The sequence below is a fragment of the Coregonus clupeaformis genome, chromosome 18 (genome assembly GCF_020615455.1).
Source record: "Coregonus clupeaformis isolate EN_2021a chromosome 18, ASM2061545v1, whole genome shotgun sequence".
Classification (NCBI taxonomy): domain Eukaryota; kingdom Metazoa; phylum Chordata; class Actinopteri; order Salmoniformes; family Salmonidae; genus Coregonus; species Coregonus clupeaformis.
In genome coordinates, this window is record NC_059209.1 from 35,493,876 (window position 1) to 35,509,073 (window position 15,198).

Genomic DNA, 15,198 nt, shown 5'->3' on the forward strand with positions numbered 1-15,198 from the left:
CCTCACCTTGCTTCTCCTGATGACTGATGGTGACTCATATATTTTGTAACATTCCAGTTCTAACCAAACAAACAATAGAGGGTTCTGTGTGCACCTCGACTCTGCTCTGCATTACCCACTATCACTGACACCTAAATACTGCACCTGACTAAACATAGTCTGTTTCCCTCTCTGTTTCCCTCTCTGTTTCCCTCTCTGTTTCCCACTTTGTTTCCCTCTCTGTTTCCCGCTCTGTTTCCCGCTCTGTTTCCCTCTCTGTTTCCCTCTCTGTTTCCCTCTCTGTTTCCCTCTCTGTTTCCCTCTGTGTCTCTCTCTGTGTCTCTCTCTGTGTCTCTCTCTGTCTCTCTCTGTTTCCCTCTCTGTTTCTCTCTCTGTGTCTCTCTCTGTTTCTCTCTCTGTTTTCCACTCTGTGTCTCTCTCTGTTTCTCTCTCTGTTTTCCACTCTGTTTCTCTCTCTGTTTCTCTCTCTGTTTTCCACTCTGTTTCTCTCTCTGTTTCTCTCTCTGTTTTCCACTCTGTTTCTCTCTCTGTTTCCCTCTCTGTTTCTCTCTCTGTTCCCCTCTCTGTTCCCCTCTCTGTTCCTCTCTCTGTTCCTCTCTCTGTTTCTCCCTCTGTTTCTCTCTCTGTCTCTGTCTCTCCCTCTCTCCCTCTCTCTCTCTCTCTCTCTCTCTGCCTCTCTCTCTGTTTCTGTCTCTGTCTCTGTCTCTCTCTCGATCTCCCTCTCTCTCTCTCTCCCTCTCTCTCTCTCTCTCTCTCTCTCTGTCTCTCTCTCTCTCTCTCTCCCTATCTGTTCCCCTCCCTTTCAACCTTGATATTTCTCCTTATTTCAAAAATTTTCTGTTCTTCTCTACCTCTCTCCCCCTTCCTATCTATCTTTCTCTCTGTCCCTCTACCTCTCTCACCCCCTCTCCCCATTCCTCCACTCTTCTATTTATTTCATCCTTCTCCCTCTCTCTCTCTCTCTCTCTCTCTCCCCCTCCCCTCCTACAGAAGAACCACGTGTATAAGAAGACCCTGCAGGCTCTGATCTACCCTATCTCCTGCACCACGCCCCATGCCTTCCAGGTGTGGACCGCCTCCACACCCACCTACTGCTACGAGTGTGAGGGGCTGCTGTGGGGCATCGCCCGCCAGGGCATGAGGTGTGCTGAGTGTGGGGTCAAAGTTCACGAGAAGTGCCAGGAGCTGCTCAACGCTGACTGTCTACAGAGTGAGTAGAGGAGGAATAGGAGGAAGGGGAAAGGAGACATGGGGAAAAAGAGATTGGGGTAGTAAAAATGGGAGGAAGGAGGAGGTTGAAATGCAGAAGACGTTAAATTGTATTTTGTCTTGTGAAACTAGCAACGTGCATGCCCCGCCCTCCTGAGGATCTGTCTTTTTCAGCCATCTATTTCCTGTGTTTGAGGGCTGCAAAATTCACTTGGCACATTAATCTCGCTGGATTGATTGCTTTCATTTTACTCCTGTGGCTCTTTCATACTCTCGCCTGTTGTTTCTTTCCCGTTAACGTTACGACTGGTGAAATGTTTGTAATGACCTGTCAAACACACCCCGGTGATGGCTGTAATGGGCTCAATGGAATACATTGTCTTTCCGTTGAATCTATAAGAACGCTAAAGCTTCGTCTGGGATTTAACACACTGTCTCATAACTTACATCACACGAAAGAGAAGAAATATAACTTCATTTTTTTGTGAAATTTAAGAAAGTTCTAATTTAATACAGTTTAAATGTTTACAAATTTGCTGCGCTGAAATGAAAGCAACTTCCGAAAATGAACACTGGGATTATAGTGATATTATGTCTGATCTGGCAAACAATGTAAAGTATGTTTAGATAGGTGTAATCTAGGGTATCCTGCTGTTGACACACGTGTTGAATTATGCAACAGAATGTGACAACAACAGTAATTAATGAAGCAGTCTATACAGAGCAGGTGAGTACAGGTAGGGTAGACGGGGAAAGTGTTTGGTGGTTGCAGCCCCCCTATATGTTAATGTCTTAATATATGCAAATACACCCGGTGAATCTATGCAAATGAGGCACATATCATTTTCTTTATTTGAACACAAAATATAAAAAGAATACTGGATACAATAACAAAATGTATATATGAGTGCATTCTATGAAAAAAATAAGTGAAATTTGACAACCATTAATTATTTGTCCGTGCCAGTAAAATGTTTTATGTGCTATAATCATCTGATGGATTACAAAAATTCTAAAAGTTTGGAGTATCTCCATCCATTGTAAATTGCTTTGGATAAAAGCGTCTGCTAAATGGCATAGATTATTATTATTATTATTATTATTATTATTATTATTATTATTATTATTATTATATTGTCCAACTGTTGCATTTATTAGAATTGTTTTTTAAAACCATTTAACAATTTTGATTACTGTTGCTAGTGTAACTCTCCCTCTCCTTTCCAATCCCCCTCTCATCTCCTCCCCTCTCTCCTCCCCTCTCTCCTCCCCTCTCTCATCCCCTCTCTCCTCCCCTCTCTCCAGGGGCAGCTGAGAAGAGCTCTAAGACGGGAGCAGAGGACCGGACCCAGCACATCATCACAGCTATGAAGGACAGGATGAAGATCAGGGAGAGGAACAAGCCGGAGATCTTTGAGGAGATCAGGGCTGTGTTCGGTGTCACTAAGCTGCTCCATGCACAGCAGATGAAGACCATCAAACAGAGCGTGTTAGACGGAACCTCCAAGTGGTCCGCCAAGATCACCATCACTGGTAGGTATTGTACAGCAACACTATACCACACTGCACTGCAACACTGTACCACACTGCACTGCAACACTGTACCACACTGCACTGCAACACTGTACCACACTGCACTGCAACACTGTACCACACTGCACTGCAACACTGTACCACACCGCACTGCAACACTGTACCACACCGCACTGCAACACTGTACCACACCGCACTGCAACACTGTACCACACTGCACTGCAACACTGTACCACACTGCACTGCAACACTGTACCACACTGCACTGCAACACTGTACCACACTGCACTGCAACACTGTACCACACCGCAGAACGGCTGTCAACAGTTTAGTGAAATACATTACCAAAAGTATGTGGACACCTGCTCATCGAACATCTCATTCCAAAATCATGGGCATTAATATGGAGTTGGTCCCCCCTTTGCTGCTATAACAGCCTCCACTCTTCTGGGAAGGCTTTCCACTAGATGTTGGAACATTGCTGCAGGGACTTGCTTCCATTCAGGCACAAGAGCATTAGTGAGGTCGGGCACTGATTTTGGTCGATTAGGCCTGGCTCGCAGTCAGCGTTCCAATTCATCCCAAAGGTGTTCGATGGGGTTGAGGTCAGGGCTCTGTGCAGGCCAGTTAAGTTCTTCCACACCGATCTCGACAAACCATTTCTGTATGGACCTCGCTTTGTGCATGGGGGCATTGTCATGCTGAAACAGGAAAGGGCCTTCCCCAAACTGTTGCCACAAAGTTGGAAGCACAGAATCGTCTAGAATGTCATTGTATGCTGTAGCATTAAGATTTCCCTTCACTGGAACTAAGGGGCCTAGTCCGAACCATGAAAAACAGCACCAGACCATTATTCCTCCTCTACCAAACTTTACAGTTGGCACTATGCATTCGGGCAGGTAGCGTTCTCCTGGCACCGTCAAACCCAGATTCGTCCGTCGGACTGCCAGATGGTGAAGCATGAGTCATCACTCCAGAGAACACGTTTCCACTGCTCCAGAGTCCAATGGCGGCGAGCTTTACACTACTCCTGCAGACGCTTAGCATTGCGCATAGTGATCTTAGGCTTGTGTGCGGCTGCTCGGCCATGGAAACCCATTTCATGAAGCTCCAGACGAACAGTTCTTGTGCTGATGTTGCTTCCAGTGGCAGTTTGGAACTCAGTAGTGAGTGTTGCAACCGAGGACAGATGATTTTTACGCACTGCACGCTTCGGCACTCTGCAGTCCCGTTCGGTGAGCTTGTGTGGCCTACCACTTTGTGGCTGAGCCGTTGTTGCTCCTAAACATTTCCATTTCACAATAACAGCACTTACAGTTGACCGGGGAAGCTCTAGCAGGGCAGACATTTGAGGAACTGACTAGTTGGAAAGGTGCCACATTGAAAGTCACTGAGCTCTTCAGTCAGGGCCATTCTACTGCCAATGTTTGTCTATGGAGATTGCATGGCTGTGTACTCGATTTTATACACCTGTCAGCAGCGGGTGTGGCTGAAATTGCCGAATCCACTCATTTGAAGGGGTGTCCACATACTTTTGTATATATAGTGTATGTTTCGTTGCAAAAACAGGTTACTATTGATGTTCCAGAACAGTGGTTGACGCGTGGAGTGAAATAAGTGTTCTTATATTTATTTCTCAGCTGCTCATATTAAGCACAGGCTCCGCTATAAAATCGAAGTAGCATCATTATCATCATCAACCCGGCATCATTGAAAAACGGACTAGCGGGAAAGCACGCAGCCTCCATTCGCTATTCGAGTACATACTGATGACATGTATTTTTTCCCCTGCCCCTGATCCTGTCAATTTTTTTATTAATGGGCCATTCTAAATCTAAACTAATTTTACATATTAGTAAAGACAAGATTACATTGAGAATAGTCTGATGGGTTTAAAATGTGATCATTTGATGAGAGAACAGCTGTGCAGCCTGAGGCAAGGAACCGAGAGCAAGCTTTTTTTTGCGACTTTCTCAACTCAATAGCCTGTAGTCGCATCATGCAGCCCATATATGTTTGGATTATAAGGTTTGTATCATTCACAACTAAAGTTGCCAAATAACTCTAAATCTAGTTTATAGGATCTGTTTCAAATGATCACTTTTACAACATACAGTAGCCACTTCATATGCGCACTCGCTCCAGAATGGGGAAAAATATCCTTTCTATTTTATTCAGCTGAGTTCAATTATACTTCTTCTTACTATAAAATCATATAATATAAAATAATGGCACGGGACTTATAAGCATATATTTTCAGCTAAATGAACAAGCCTACGGCCTATGGCATGGAACATTGCCAGATAACATACAGTAGGCCATGTAAGTTTCCCTGCATTAAAGTCCCCGGCCACTAGGAGCGCAGCCTCTGGATGAGCGTTTTCCTGTTTTGCTTATGGCCTTATACAGCTAATTGAGTGCGGTCTCAGTGCCAGCATCGGTTTGTGATGGTAAATAGACAGCTACGAAAAATATAGATGAAAACTCTCTTGGTAAATAGTGTGTTCTACAGCTTATCGTGATATACTCAACCTCAGGAGAGTAATACCTCGAGACTTCCTTAATATTCGATTTTGTGCACCAGCTGTTGTTTACAAATAGACACAGAACGCCACCCCTTGTCTTCCCGGAGGTGGCTGTTCTATCTTGCCAATGCAGTGTAAACCCCACCAGCTGTATGTTATCCATGTCGTCGTTCAGCCACGACTCGGTGAAACATAAGATATTACAGCTTTTAATGTCCCGTTGGATATTCGTGATCGTAGCTCGTCTATTTTGTTATCCAATGATTGTACGTTGGCTAATAGGACTGATGGTAGACGCAGATGATCCACTCGCCGTCGGATCCTTAGAAGGCACCCCGACCTACGTCCCCGATATCTCTGTCTCTTTCTCCTGCGAATGACAGGGGCCTTGTCGGGTGTCTGAAGTAAATCCTTCGCGTCCGACTCGTTAAAGAAAAAATCTTTGTCCAGTACGAGGTGAGTAATCGCGGTCCTGATATCCAGAAGATATTTTCGGTCATAAGAGACGGTGGCAGAAACATTATGTACAAAATAAGTTACAAATAACGCGAAACAACACACAATAGCACAATTGGTTAGGAGCCCGTAAAACGGCAGCCACCTCCTCCGGCGCCATTATAAATAGATTAATATATTTAGTGGTTTAATTTAAATAGATTAATGTATTTAGTGGTTTAGTTTAAATAGATGAATGTATTTAGTGGTTTAATTTAAATAGATTAATGTATTTAGTGGTTTAGTTTAAATAGATTAATGTTGTTAGTGGTTTAGTTTAAATAGATGAATATATTTAGTGGTTTAATTTAAATACATATTACACTATTATTAAAAAAAACGTTTTAACCGGGTCTCTAAGCGACTGTAACACCCCATAACTTTACCACCTGTAGTGACTTTGCTGATACTCAGATACCCATAATAATAACCAACTATTCTCCAATCTATAACATTTTGGGCCATCAAGTGTTTATCAACCAACTGCCTGATGATCAACCAACTGCCTGATAAACATTTGATGGCCCAAATGTAATCGTTTGTCAAGTTTTAGTTGCAGTGAAGTTACACAGCTGAATTAGCAACCGTTTCTTGTGTTGGCCTGCTGAGCAAAGCCTGCTACTGCTTGGTCTTAGATAGGGAATCAAAGAGGGAGGGAATCAAAGATCTGCTAAAGGGTGTGTGACTAAAAAACATCATAGTGATTTGATATCACTGCACAGATAGGCTACTGAAATCATGTTTGTTTGTTGTTTATCGGTCTAAATGTTGTTTGTTTATCGGTCTAATTGAAAGGGTTAGCAACACATTTATTCCATGGTTATCAACATGGCTTTAAAGACACCTGGCAGAGCTTTACCGCTCACAGCATTTCTCCTCTTACCTCCCGGGCCGCCGGGATGCCAACAGCAAAGGGAGGGGGGGGCTTTGTGCATTAATCTCTGTGGTTATATTCCCTTCAATAGAATGCTCAATTGAAGCTAGAATAGAATATTAGTATTATTATAGTATTATTAATCATGTTTATTTTATTCATATGACCAAAACACAAGAGTATTCATTGGAATTGGACATGGACTAAAAGCTAATTGGTGAGAAATGGTTTTATAACATCAGCCAGCCCATCAGTGACGATGACTCATTCAATAATCTGCTGTGGTTTTGCTGAACGGTGTGTATGGGTGGGTGACATGGTGAGGTGACATGGTGAGGTGACATGGTGAGGTGACATGGTGAAGTGACATGGTGAGGTGACATTCTGCGTATGTATCTTCATGGACCTCTACGTCTGTCATTGCCTTTTCATCAAATTGAATCTATGCTTACGTGAAATAACGTGTTTGTGTGTGTGTTTGTGCGTGTGTGTGCCTGTGCGTGTGTGTGCGTGTGTGTGCATATTCATATGCGTGTGTGTTTGTGTGTGTGTGTGTGTGTGCGTGTGTGTGTGTGTGTGTGTCTGTGTGCGTGTGCGTGTCTGTGTGTGTGTGTGTGTGTGTGTTTCTGTTAGTCCTCAGTGCTCAGGGTCTCCAGGCTAAAGACAGGACAGGTTCCAGTGACCCCTACGTGACCATCCAGGTGGGGAAGACCAAGAAGAGGACCAAGACCATCTACGGAAACCTCAACCCTGTCTGGGAGGAGAAGTTCAACTTGTAAGGCTTCTCATACCTTCTCTCTTTATCCTCCTCTTCTTCACCCTCTTCCTCCTCTTCACATTCTCCCTTCCCTCCTCCTCTTCACTCACTCTCTCCTCCTTCTCCTCCTTCTCCTCCTCCTCCTTCTCCACCTTCTCCTCCTCCTCCTCTCTCTCCCTTCTCCTCCTATGTGCCTAGATATCAGTGAAGGTTTAGTCATAAATTGCCAGTTGTTAATGTACAGTATGAATAAAGATACTTAACAGTTAAATTAACCGTAATCTTCCCTGTCCCTGCTCCTCTTTAGTGAGTGCCACAACACGTCGGACCGTATCAAGCTGCGTGTTTGGGACGAGGACGATGACATCAAGTCCAGGGTGAAACAGCGTCTGAAGAGGGAGTCAGATGACTTCCTGGGTCAGAGCATCATCGAGGTCAGAACACTCAGCGGAGAGATGGACGTCTGGTACAACCTGGGTACGGAGTCACATACAGTACCTACCACTCTGTGTGTTTTTTGGAGGGGGGTTTGTGTGTGTGTCTGTCTTTGTGTGTGTCTGTGTGTGTGTGTGTGTGTGTGTGTGTGTGGTGCATGTGTGTGTCTGTGTGTTTTTTGGAGGGGGGTTGTGTGTGTGTCTGTCTTTGTGCGGGTGTGCACGTGTGTGTGTGCGTGCGTGTGTGTGTGTGTGTGTGTGTGTGTGTGGTGCATGCTCAACCACACTTACTGCTCTTCCCAGCCAATGACAGTAGACCCAATACCCCCAGTCTTCTTGTTATATATAATATATCATATATATTTATCATATAATAAACAATAAGCTGTCAGCCCAGTATGACATCAAAGAGCCAGCACTGTAAAACCATTCTCTACTAGAGAACTCTGCCTTCTCTATTTAAAGTGGAACTGACAACATTTTAGCAACAATAAATCTTATTCAAATCTGTTTGTATACACCCCCAGGAAGAATATGACACTTAAAAAAAAACATTTTCTGACAAGCGAGCACTTAGATATGGTTAATTTCACGCTTTCGTAAATTCTTAGAACGTTTGGGAATTATGTATACTAAGGCATTTGTGAAAATTCTTTAGCAATATGGAGTGGGAAAGCGGCCGTACATTTGGACAATTAATAGACACTGCAGTAAATAAAACCGAATAAAAACATCTGTCTCGTCCAGGACCTGAGTCACCGTTGCACAATAGAAAGAACAAACTAAATGTAATTACTGTAAAATTGACTGTGTCCATAAAATGTTGAGAGTGGGTATGGGCTGGAAGGAGAGGCCTAGGCGTTGTTGTTCTCTAATTTACTCCAAGTGGGGAAAGGCTGGCGGGGTTGGAAAGTAATAAAGGGGAATATATATATATATATATATATATTATTATTATTATTTTTAAGTGTATGTATGTATGTATATATATGTATGTATATATATACAGTGGGGAGAACAAGTATTTGATACACTGCTGATTTTGCAGGTTTTCCTACTTACAAAGCATGTAGAGGTCTGTAATTTTTATCATGGTACACTTCAACTGTGAGAGACGGAATCTAAAACAAAAATCCAGAAAATCACATTGTATGATTTTAAGAAATTAATTTGCATTTTATTGCATGACATAACTATGTGATACATCAGAAAAGCAGAACTTAATATTTGGTACAGAAACCTTTGTTTGCAAATACGTTTCCTGTAGGTCTTGACCAGGTTTGCACACACTGCAGCAGTGATTTTGGCTCACTCCTCCATACAGACCTTCTCCAGATCCTTCAGGTTTCGGGGCTGTCGCTGGGCAATACGGACTTTCAGCTCCCTCCAAAGATTTTCTATTGGGTTCAGGTCTGGAGACTGGCTAGGCCACTCCAGGAGCTTGAAATGCTTCTTACGGAGCCACTCCTTAGTTACCCTGGCTGTGTGTTTCGGGTCGTTGTCATGCTGGAAGACCCAGCCACGACCCATCTTCAATGCTCTTACTGAGGAGGTTGTTGGCCAAGATCTCACGATACATGGCCCCATCCATCCTCCCCTCAATACGGTGCAGTCGTCCTGTCCCCTTTGCAGAAAAGCATCCCCAAAGAATGATGTTTCCACCTCCATGCTTCACGGTTGGGATGGTGTTCTTGTACTCATCCTTCTTCTTCCTCCAAACACGGCGAGTGGAATTTAGACCAAAAAGCTCTATTTTTGTCTCATCAGACCACATGACCTTCTCCCATTCCTCCTCTGGATCATCCAGATGGTCATTGGCAAACTTCAGACGGGCCCGGACATGCGCTGGCTTGAGCAGGGGGACCTTGCGTGCGCTGCAGGATTTTAATCCATGACGGCGTAGTGTGTTCACTAATGGTTTTCTTTGAGACTGTGGTCCCAGCTCTCTTCCGGTCATTGACCAGGTCCTGCCGTGTAGTTCTGGGCTGATCCTCACCTTCTTCATGATCATTGATGCCCCACGAGGTGAGATCTTGCATGGAGCCCCAGACCGAGGTGATTGACCGTCATCTTGAACTTCTTCCATTTTTCTAATAATTGCGCCAACAGTTGTTGCCTTCTCACCAAGCTGCTTGCTTATTGTCCTGTAGCCCATCCCAGCCTTGTGCAGGTCTACAATTGTATCCCTGTATCCTTACACAGCTCTCTGGTCTTGGCCATTGTGGAGAGGTTGGAGTCTGTTTGATTGAGTGTGTGGACAGGTGTCTTTTATACAGGTAACGAGTTCAAACAGGTGCAGTTAATACTGGTAATGAGTGGAGAACAGGAGGGCTTCTTAAAGAAAAACTAACAGGTCTGTGAGAGCCAGAATTCTTACTGGTTGGTAGGTGATCAAATACTTATGTCATGCAATAAAATGTAAAATTAATTACTTAAAAATCATACAATGTGATTTTCTGGATTTTTGTCTCTCACAGTTGATGTGTACCTATGATAAAATTACAGACCTCTACATGCTTTGCAAGTAGGAAAACCTGCAAAATCGGCAGTGTATCAAATACTTGTTCTCCCCACTGTGTGTATATATATATATATATATATATATATATATATATATATATATATATATATAAACAAGGGGGATTGGAAGTGATGCAGACAATTACATTGATGGAAGTTACAATCTATCTGCAATATTAAGCTGACCCAATAAAAAAAATAAAAAATAAAAAAGCCATTTGCCACACAGAGCTGCCATCATTCACTTTGAACTGGACTGTGTGTTTACAGGCAGTTGCAACAGCGCGACTTTAGACAATTAGAACGCATTCGCCAAAAGCCACAAAATACACCTGAATGGATTTCTGCAATTATGTCAATACCACGGGAGTCCTCTTACATTTGGGGACATTCCAGTCCTATGATCAAACAAACATGAAAAGGTAGGTTCTCTCTCCCTCAGTGATGCACATCAACAACAACAATATCAACAACTAATGCTAGCCAGAGCACAATGAGCTAAAAATCTAATGAAGGTACGTTAGATAAACCCTCTCAAACTTTTTCAGCTAGTTAGCCATCAAAACTGCAATGATAAACGATGGGGAATTGTAGCCTACTCTTCCTTCTGCAACCAAGCACCCAAGTTAACTGTGGCTAAAGTTGGCTAGCTCGCTAGCTAGCTACTTCCAGAGACAAATGAGAGAACACCTCACTCTGACCATTTTACTCACAGTAGCAGAGCTGGTTAGCTAAGTTGTTTACATGTTATCTAGAGCGTTCTTGACTAACTATTACTTGTTTTTTTGCCTACGTTTACTGACACCGGTCATATTCAGCGGGTGTTGCGCGTTCGTAAATTCATCAGTTATTCTACGCTCTGGTGCACTCAGATGAGAGTGCTCTGAAATCGGAGTAGATTTGCGAACGCAAGCGATATGCTAACTGGATAAGTCGTTCGGGTTCTTGCTAGCTAACCAAATGACACAGACATCTCTAGCTGTGTATAGCCACTGAAAAATGATATGAGGGGAAAAAGTCAGTCACTCCTCCAATGACATGACATCCTCCTAGCAGCTAGCTAGCTATCTAGCTAATGTTAGGCTCCATGTTTTTAGCTTGCTACATAAATAGATACGCTAGCCTATTAGCCACGTTATGACTGACTTGTGATCGTTGCCCTTGCTAGTTTGATTGTATTGACATTCCCAGCCTTAGTTACATTCGTCCGTTTTTGTCCAAAATATTTAGTCATTGAAACTGAAACAGTGCATCCTGAATGGAGGCAGCAAAACATTTACCAGGCCAGCTGTGATTTACAACCTGATAGCAATATTTTTGGGACTACCAACAAATGTATTGGTGAATTATATTAATCATGCATTGAACTGTATCCATCTATTCTGCCAACAATGCCTTAGTGTACGTTATAGAACCTTGAGTCAAATATAACCTTTTTTTTTTTTAAACCTCTCATGAAGTTGGTTTTGTAGCATAAACTGGGAATTTGATATTTTTGACTGATATTATGATTGTCTGTTTGTTTCAAGTCTACAAAGTAGTTAAAACGCTGTCAGTTGCACTTTAAGAAAGTGTTTGTCTGTCTTCTTTAACCACATACTAGCAGCAGGAACACTTGACGTTGTCTAATAACATCACAATGATGGATAGATTATATACTTAGCTAGGCCACTGTCCACTTTGAGCTTTTTGTTGTTTTATACAGACAATATACATTTTAAAAGCATTGTATATAATAATTATTTGAAGAGAGTGAGGCTGTGTGTTTTTTCATGAGGTCAAAAACTCTCTCTCTCTCCCTCTCTCTCCCCATCTCTCTCTTTCTCCCCCCTCTCCCCCCACTCTCGCTCTCTCTCTCCTCTCTCCCCCATCTCTCTCTTTCTCCCTCTCCCTCTCTCTCTCTCTCTCTCTCTCTCTCTCTCTCTCTCTCTCTCTCTCTCTCTCTCTCTCTCTCTCTCTCCCCATCTCTCTCTTTCTCCCTCTCCCTCTCTCTCCCCATCTCTCTCTTTCTCCCCCCTCTCTCTCTCCCTCCCCCCTTCCCCCCCACTCTCGCGCTCTCTCTCTCCTCTCTCTCATAAAGATTTGTCCCTAACGACAGGTCATTCACTCTGTGTTCCTCCTTGCCTCATTAATATTCATGAGCTGAGACCAGACAGAGTGCTCTGATTGGCAGCAGCAGCCATTTCACATATTTTAGAATCTGAGGGGAACCAGTAGCGGCGTCTCCACTGATAAATATTCAGCAGCATCTGCCCTGACTGGCTGACTGGCTCAGTGAGGAGGGAGGAAGGGAAAGATAGATGGAAGAGCCGGAGGGAGGTTTCTGTTAACTGTCTAGGAAAAAGACTGCTAAAGAGCACCAAACCAATCAGTTTTAACCGTGGACTGCCTAACTGTCTGGCTTTGATTGTTTGTATGCATTTGATTGTGTCATTGCATAGCCGTATGTTCTGCCTCTCGATTCTTCCCCTCTTTTGGGTCGGTCTGTCTGTCTGTCTGTCTGTCTCTGACGATGTGTGTCTCTGTATGTCTGTCTGTCTGTCTGACAGTGTGTATCTGTGTGTCTCTCCCTACAGAGAAGAGGACTGATAAGTCAGCAGTGTCTGGGGCCATCAGGTTACAGATCAGTGTGGAGATTGAAGGGGAGGAGAAAGTAGCGCCGTACCACGCTCAGTACACCAGCCTGCACGAGGTAACACATATTATACCACGCTCAGTACACCAGCCTGCACGAGGTAACACATATTATACCACGCTCAGTACACCAGCCTGCACGAGGTAACACATATTATACCACGCTCAGTACACCAGCCTGCACGAGGTAACACATATTATACCACGCTCAGTACACCAGCCTGCACGAGGTAACGCATATTATACCACGCTCAGTACACCAGCCTGCACGAGGTAACACATATTATACCACGCTCAGTACACCAGCCTGTACGAGGTAACACATATTATACCACGCTCAGTACACCAGCCTGCACGAGGTAACACATATTATACCACGCTCAGTACACCAGCCTGCACGAGGTAACGCATATTATACCACGCTCAGTACACCAGCCTGTACGGGGTAACACATATTATACCACGCTCAGTACACCCAGCCTGCACGAGGTAACACATATTATACCACGCTCAGTACACCAGCCTGCACGAGGTAACACATATTATACCACGCTCGTACACTAGCCTGTACGAGGTAGCGCATATTATACCACGCTCAGTACACCAGCCTGTACGAGGTAATGCATATTATACCACGCTCAGTACACCAGCCTGTACGAGGTAACACATATTATACCACGCTCAGTACACCAGCCTGTACGAGGTAACGCATATTATACCACGCTCAGTACACCAGCCTGTACGAGGTAACACATATTATACCACGCTCAGTACACCAGCCTGCACGAGGTAACGCATATTATACCACGCTCAGTACACCAGCCTGTACGAGGTAACACATATTATACCACGCTCAGTACACCAGCCTGCACGAGGTAACGCATATTATACCACGCTCAGTACACCAGCCTGCACGAGGTAACGCATATTATACCACGCTCAGTACACCAGCCTGTACGAGGTAACACATATTATACCACGCTCAGTACACCAGCCTGTACGAGGTAACACATATTATACCACGCTCAGTACACCAACCTGCACGAGGTAACACATATTATACCACGCTCAGTACACCAGCCTGCACGAGGTAACGCATATTATACCACGCTCAGTACACCAGCCTGCATGAGGTAACACATATTATACCACGCTCAGTACACCAGCCTGTACGAGGTAACGCATATTATACCACGCTCAGTACACCAACCTGCACGAGGTACGCATATTATACCACGCTCAGTACCCAGCCTGTACGAGGGTAACACATATTATACCACGCTCAGTACACCAGCCTGCACGAGGTAACACATATTATACCACGCTCAGTACACCAGCCTGTACGAGGTAACACATATTATACCACGCTCAGTACACCAGCCTGTACGAGGTAACACATATTATACCACGCTCAGTACACCAGCCTGCACGAGGTAACACATATTATACCACACTCAGTACACCAGCCTGCACGAGGTAACACATATTATACCACGCTCAGTACACCAGCCTGTACGAGGTAACACATATTATACCACGCTCAGTACACCAGCCTGTACGAGGTAACACATATTATACCACGCTCAGTACACCAGCCTGTACGAGGTAACACATATTATACCACGCTCAGTACACCAGCCTGCACGAGGTAACACATATTATACCACGCTCAGTACACCAGCCTGCACGAGGTAACACATATTATACCACGCTCAGTACACCAGCCTGTACGAGGTAACACATATTATACCACGCTCAGTACACCAGCCGGTACGAGGTAACACATATTATACCACGCTCAGTACACCAGCCTGCACGAGGTAACACATATTATACCACGCTCAGTACACCAGCCTGTACGAGGTAACATACACGTACACACACACACACACACACACACACACACAAACTGACTACACAACGCATAGAAACAGATACAAAACATGTTTGCCTCTCTCCTCTAGAACATGTTCCATTACTCTACTGACGTGGTGGGTCAGGGGGTAGTGAAGGTGCCTGTTGCCTGTGGAGACGATGCGTGGAAGGTCTACTTTGATGAGGTGCAGCAGGATATCGTAGATGAATTCGCCATGCGCTACGGCATCGAGTCCATCTACCAGGCCATGACGTAAGTCTGCTGGGAACTCAGTGTGTGTGTGTGCACAGTTTATTTTCAATCTTCCAATCCTCTACTACAGGGGTATTCCAATCTTACCC

General features: G+C 44.1%; 1 protein-coding gene across 1 annotated transcript in view; it reads left to right on the forward strand.

Moving 5' to 3' along the window:
• The window catches only part of LOC121530978 (protein unc-13 homolog B-like), a 133,573-nt gene that overhangs the window by 54,328 nt on the left and 64,047 nt on the right, over positions 1 to 15,198 (forward strand). The window contains exons 8-13 of the mRNA XM_045226981.1: positions 991 to 1,210; positions 2,515 to 2,742; positions 7,270 to 7,411; positions 7,701 to 7,870; positions 12,924 to 13,039; positions 14,946 to 15,109. Of these exons, the coding sequence (XP_045082916.1) occupies positions 991 to 1,210; positions 2,515 to 2,742; positions 7,270 to 7,411; positions 7,701 to 7,870; positions 12,924 to 13,039; positions 14,946 to 15,109 (1,040 nt within the window). The remainder of the gene's footprint in view (positions 1 to 990; positions 1,211 to 2,514; positions 2,743 to 7,269; positions 7,412 to 7,700; positions 7,871 to 12,923; positions 13,040 to 14,945; positions 15,110 to 15,198) is intronic.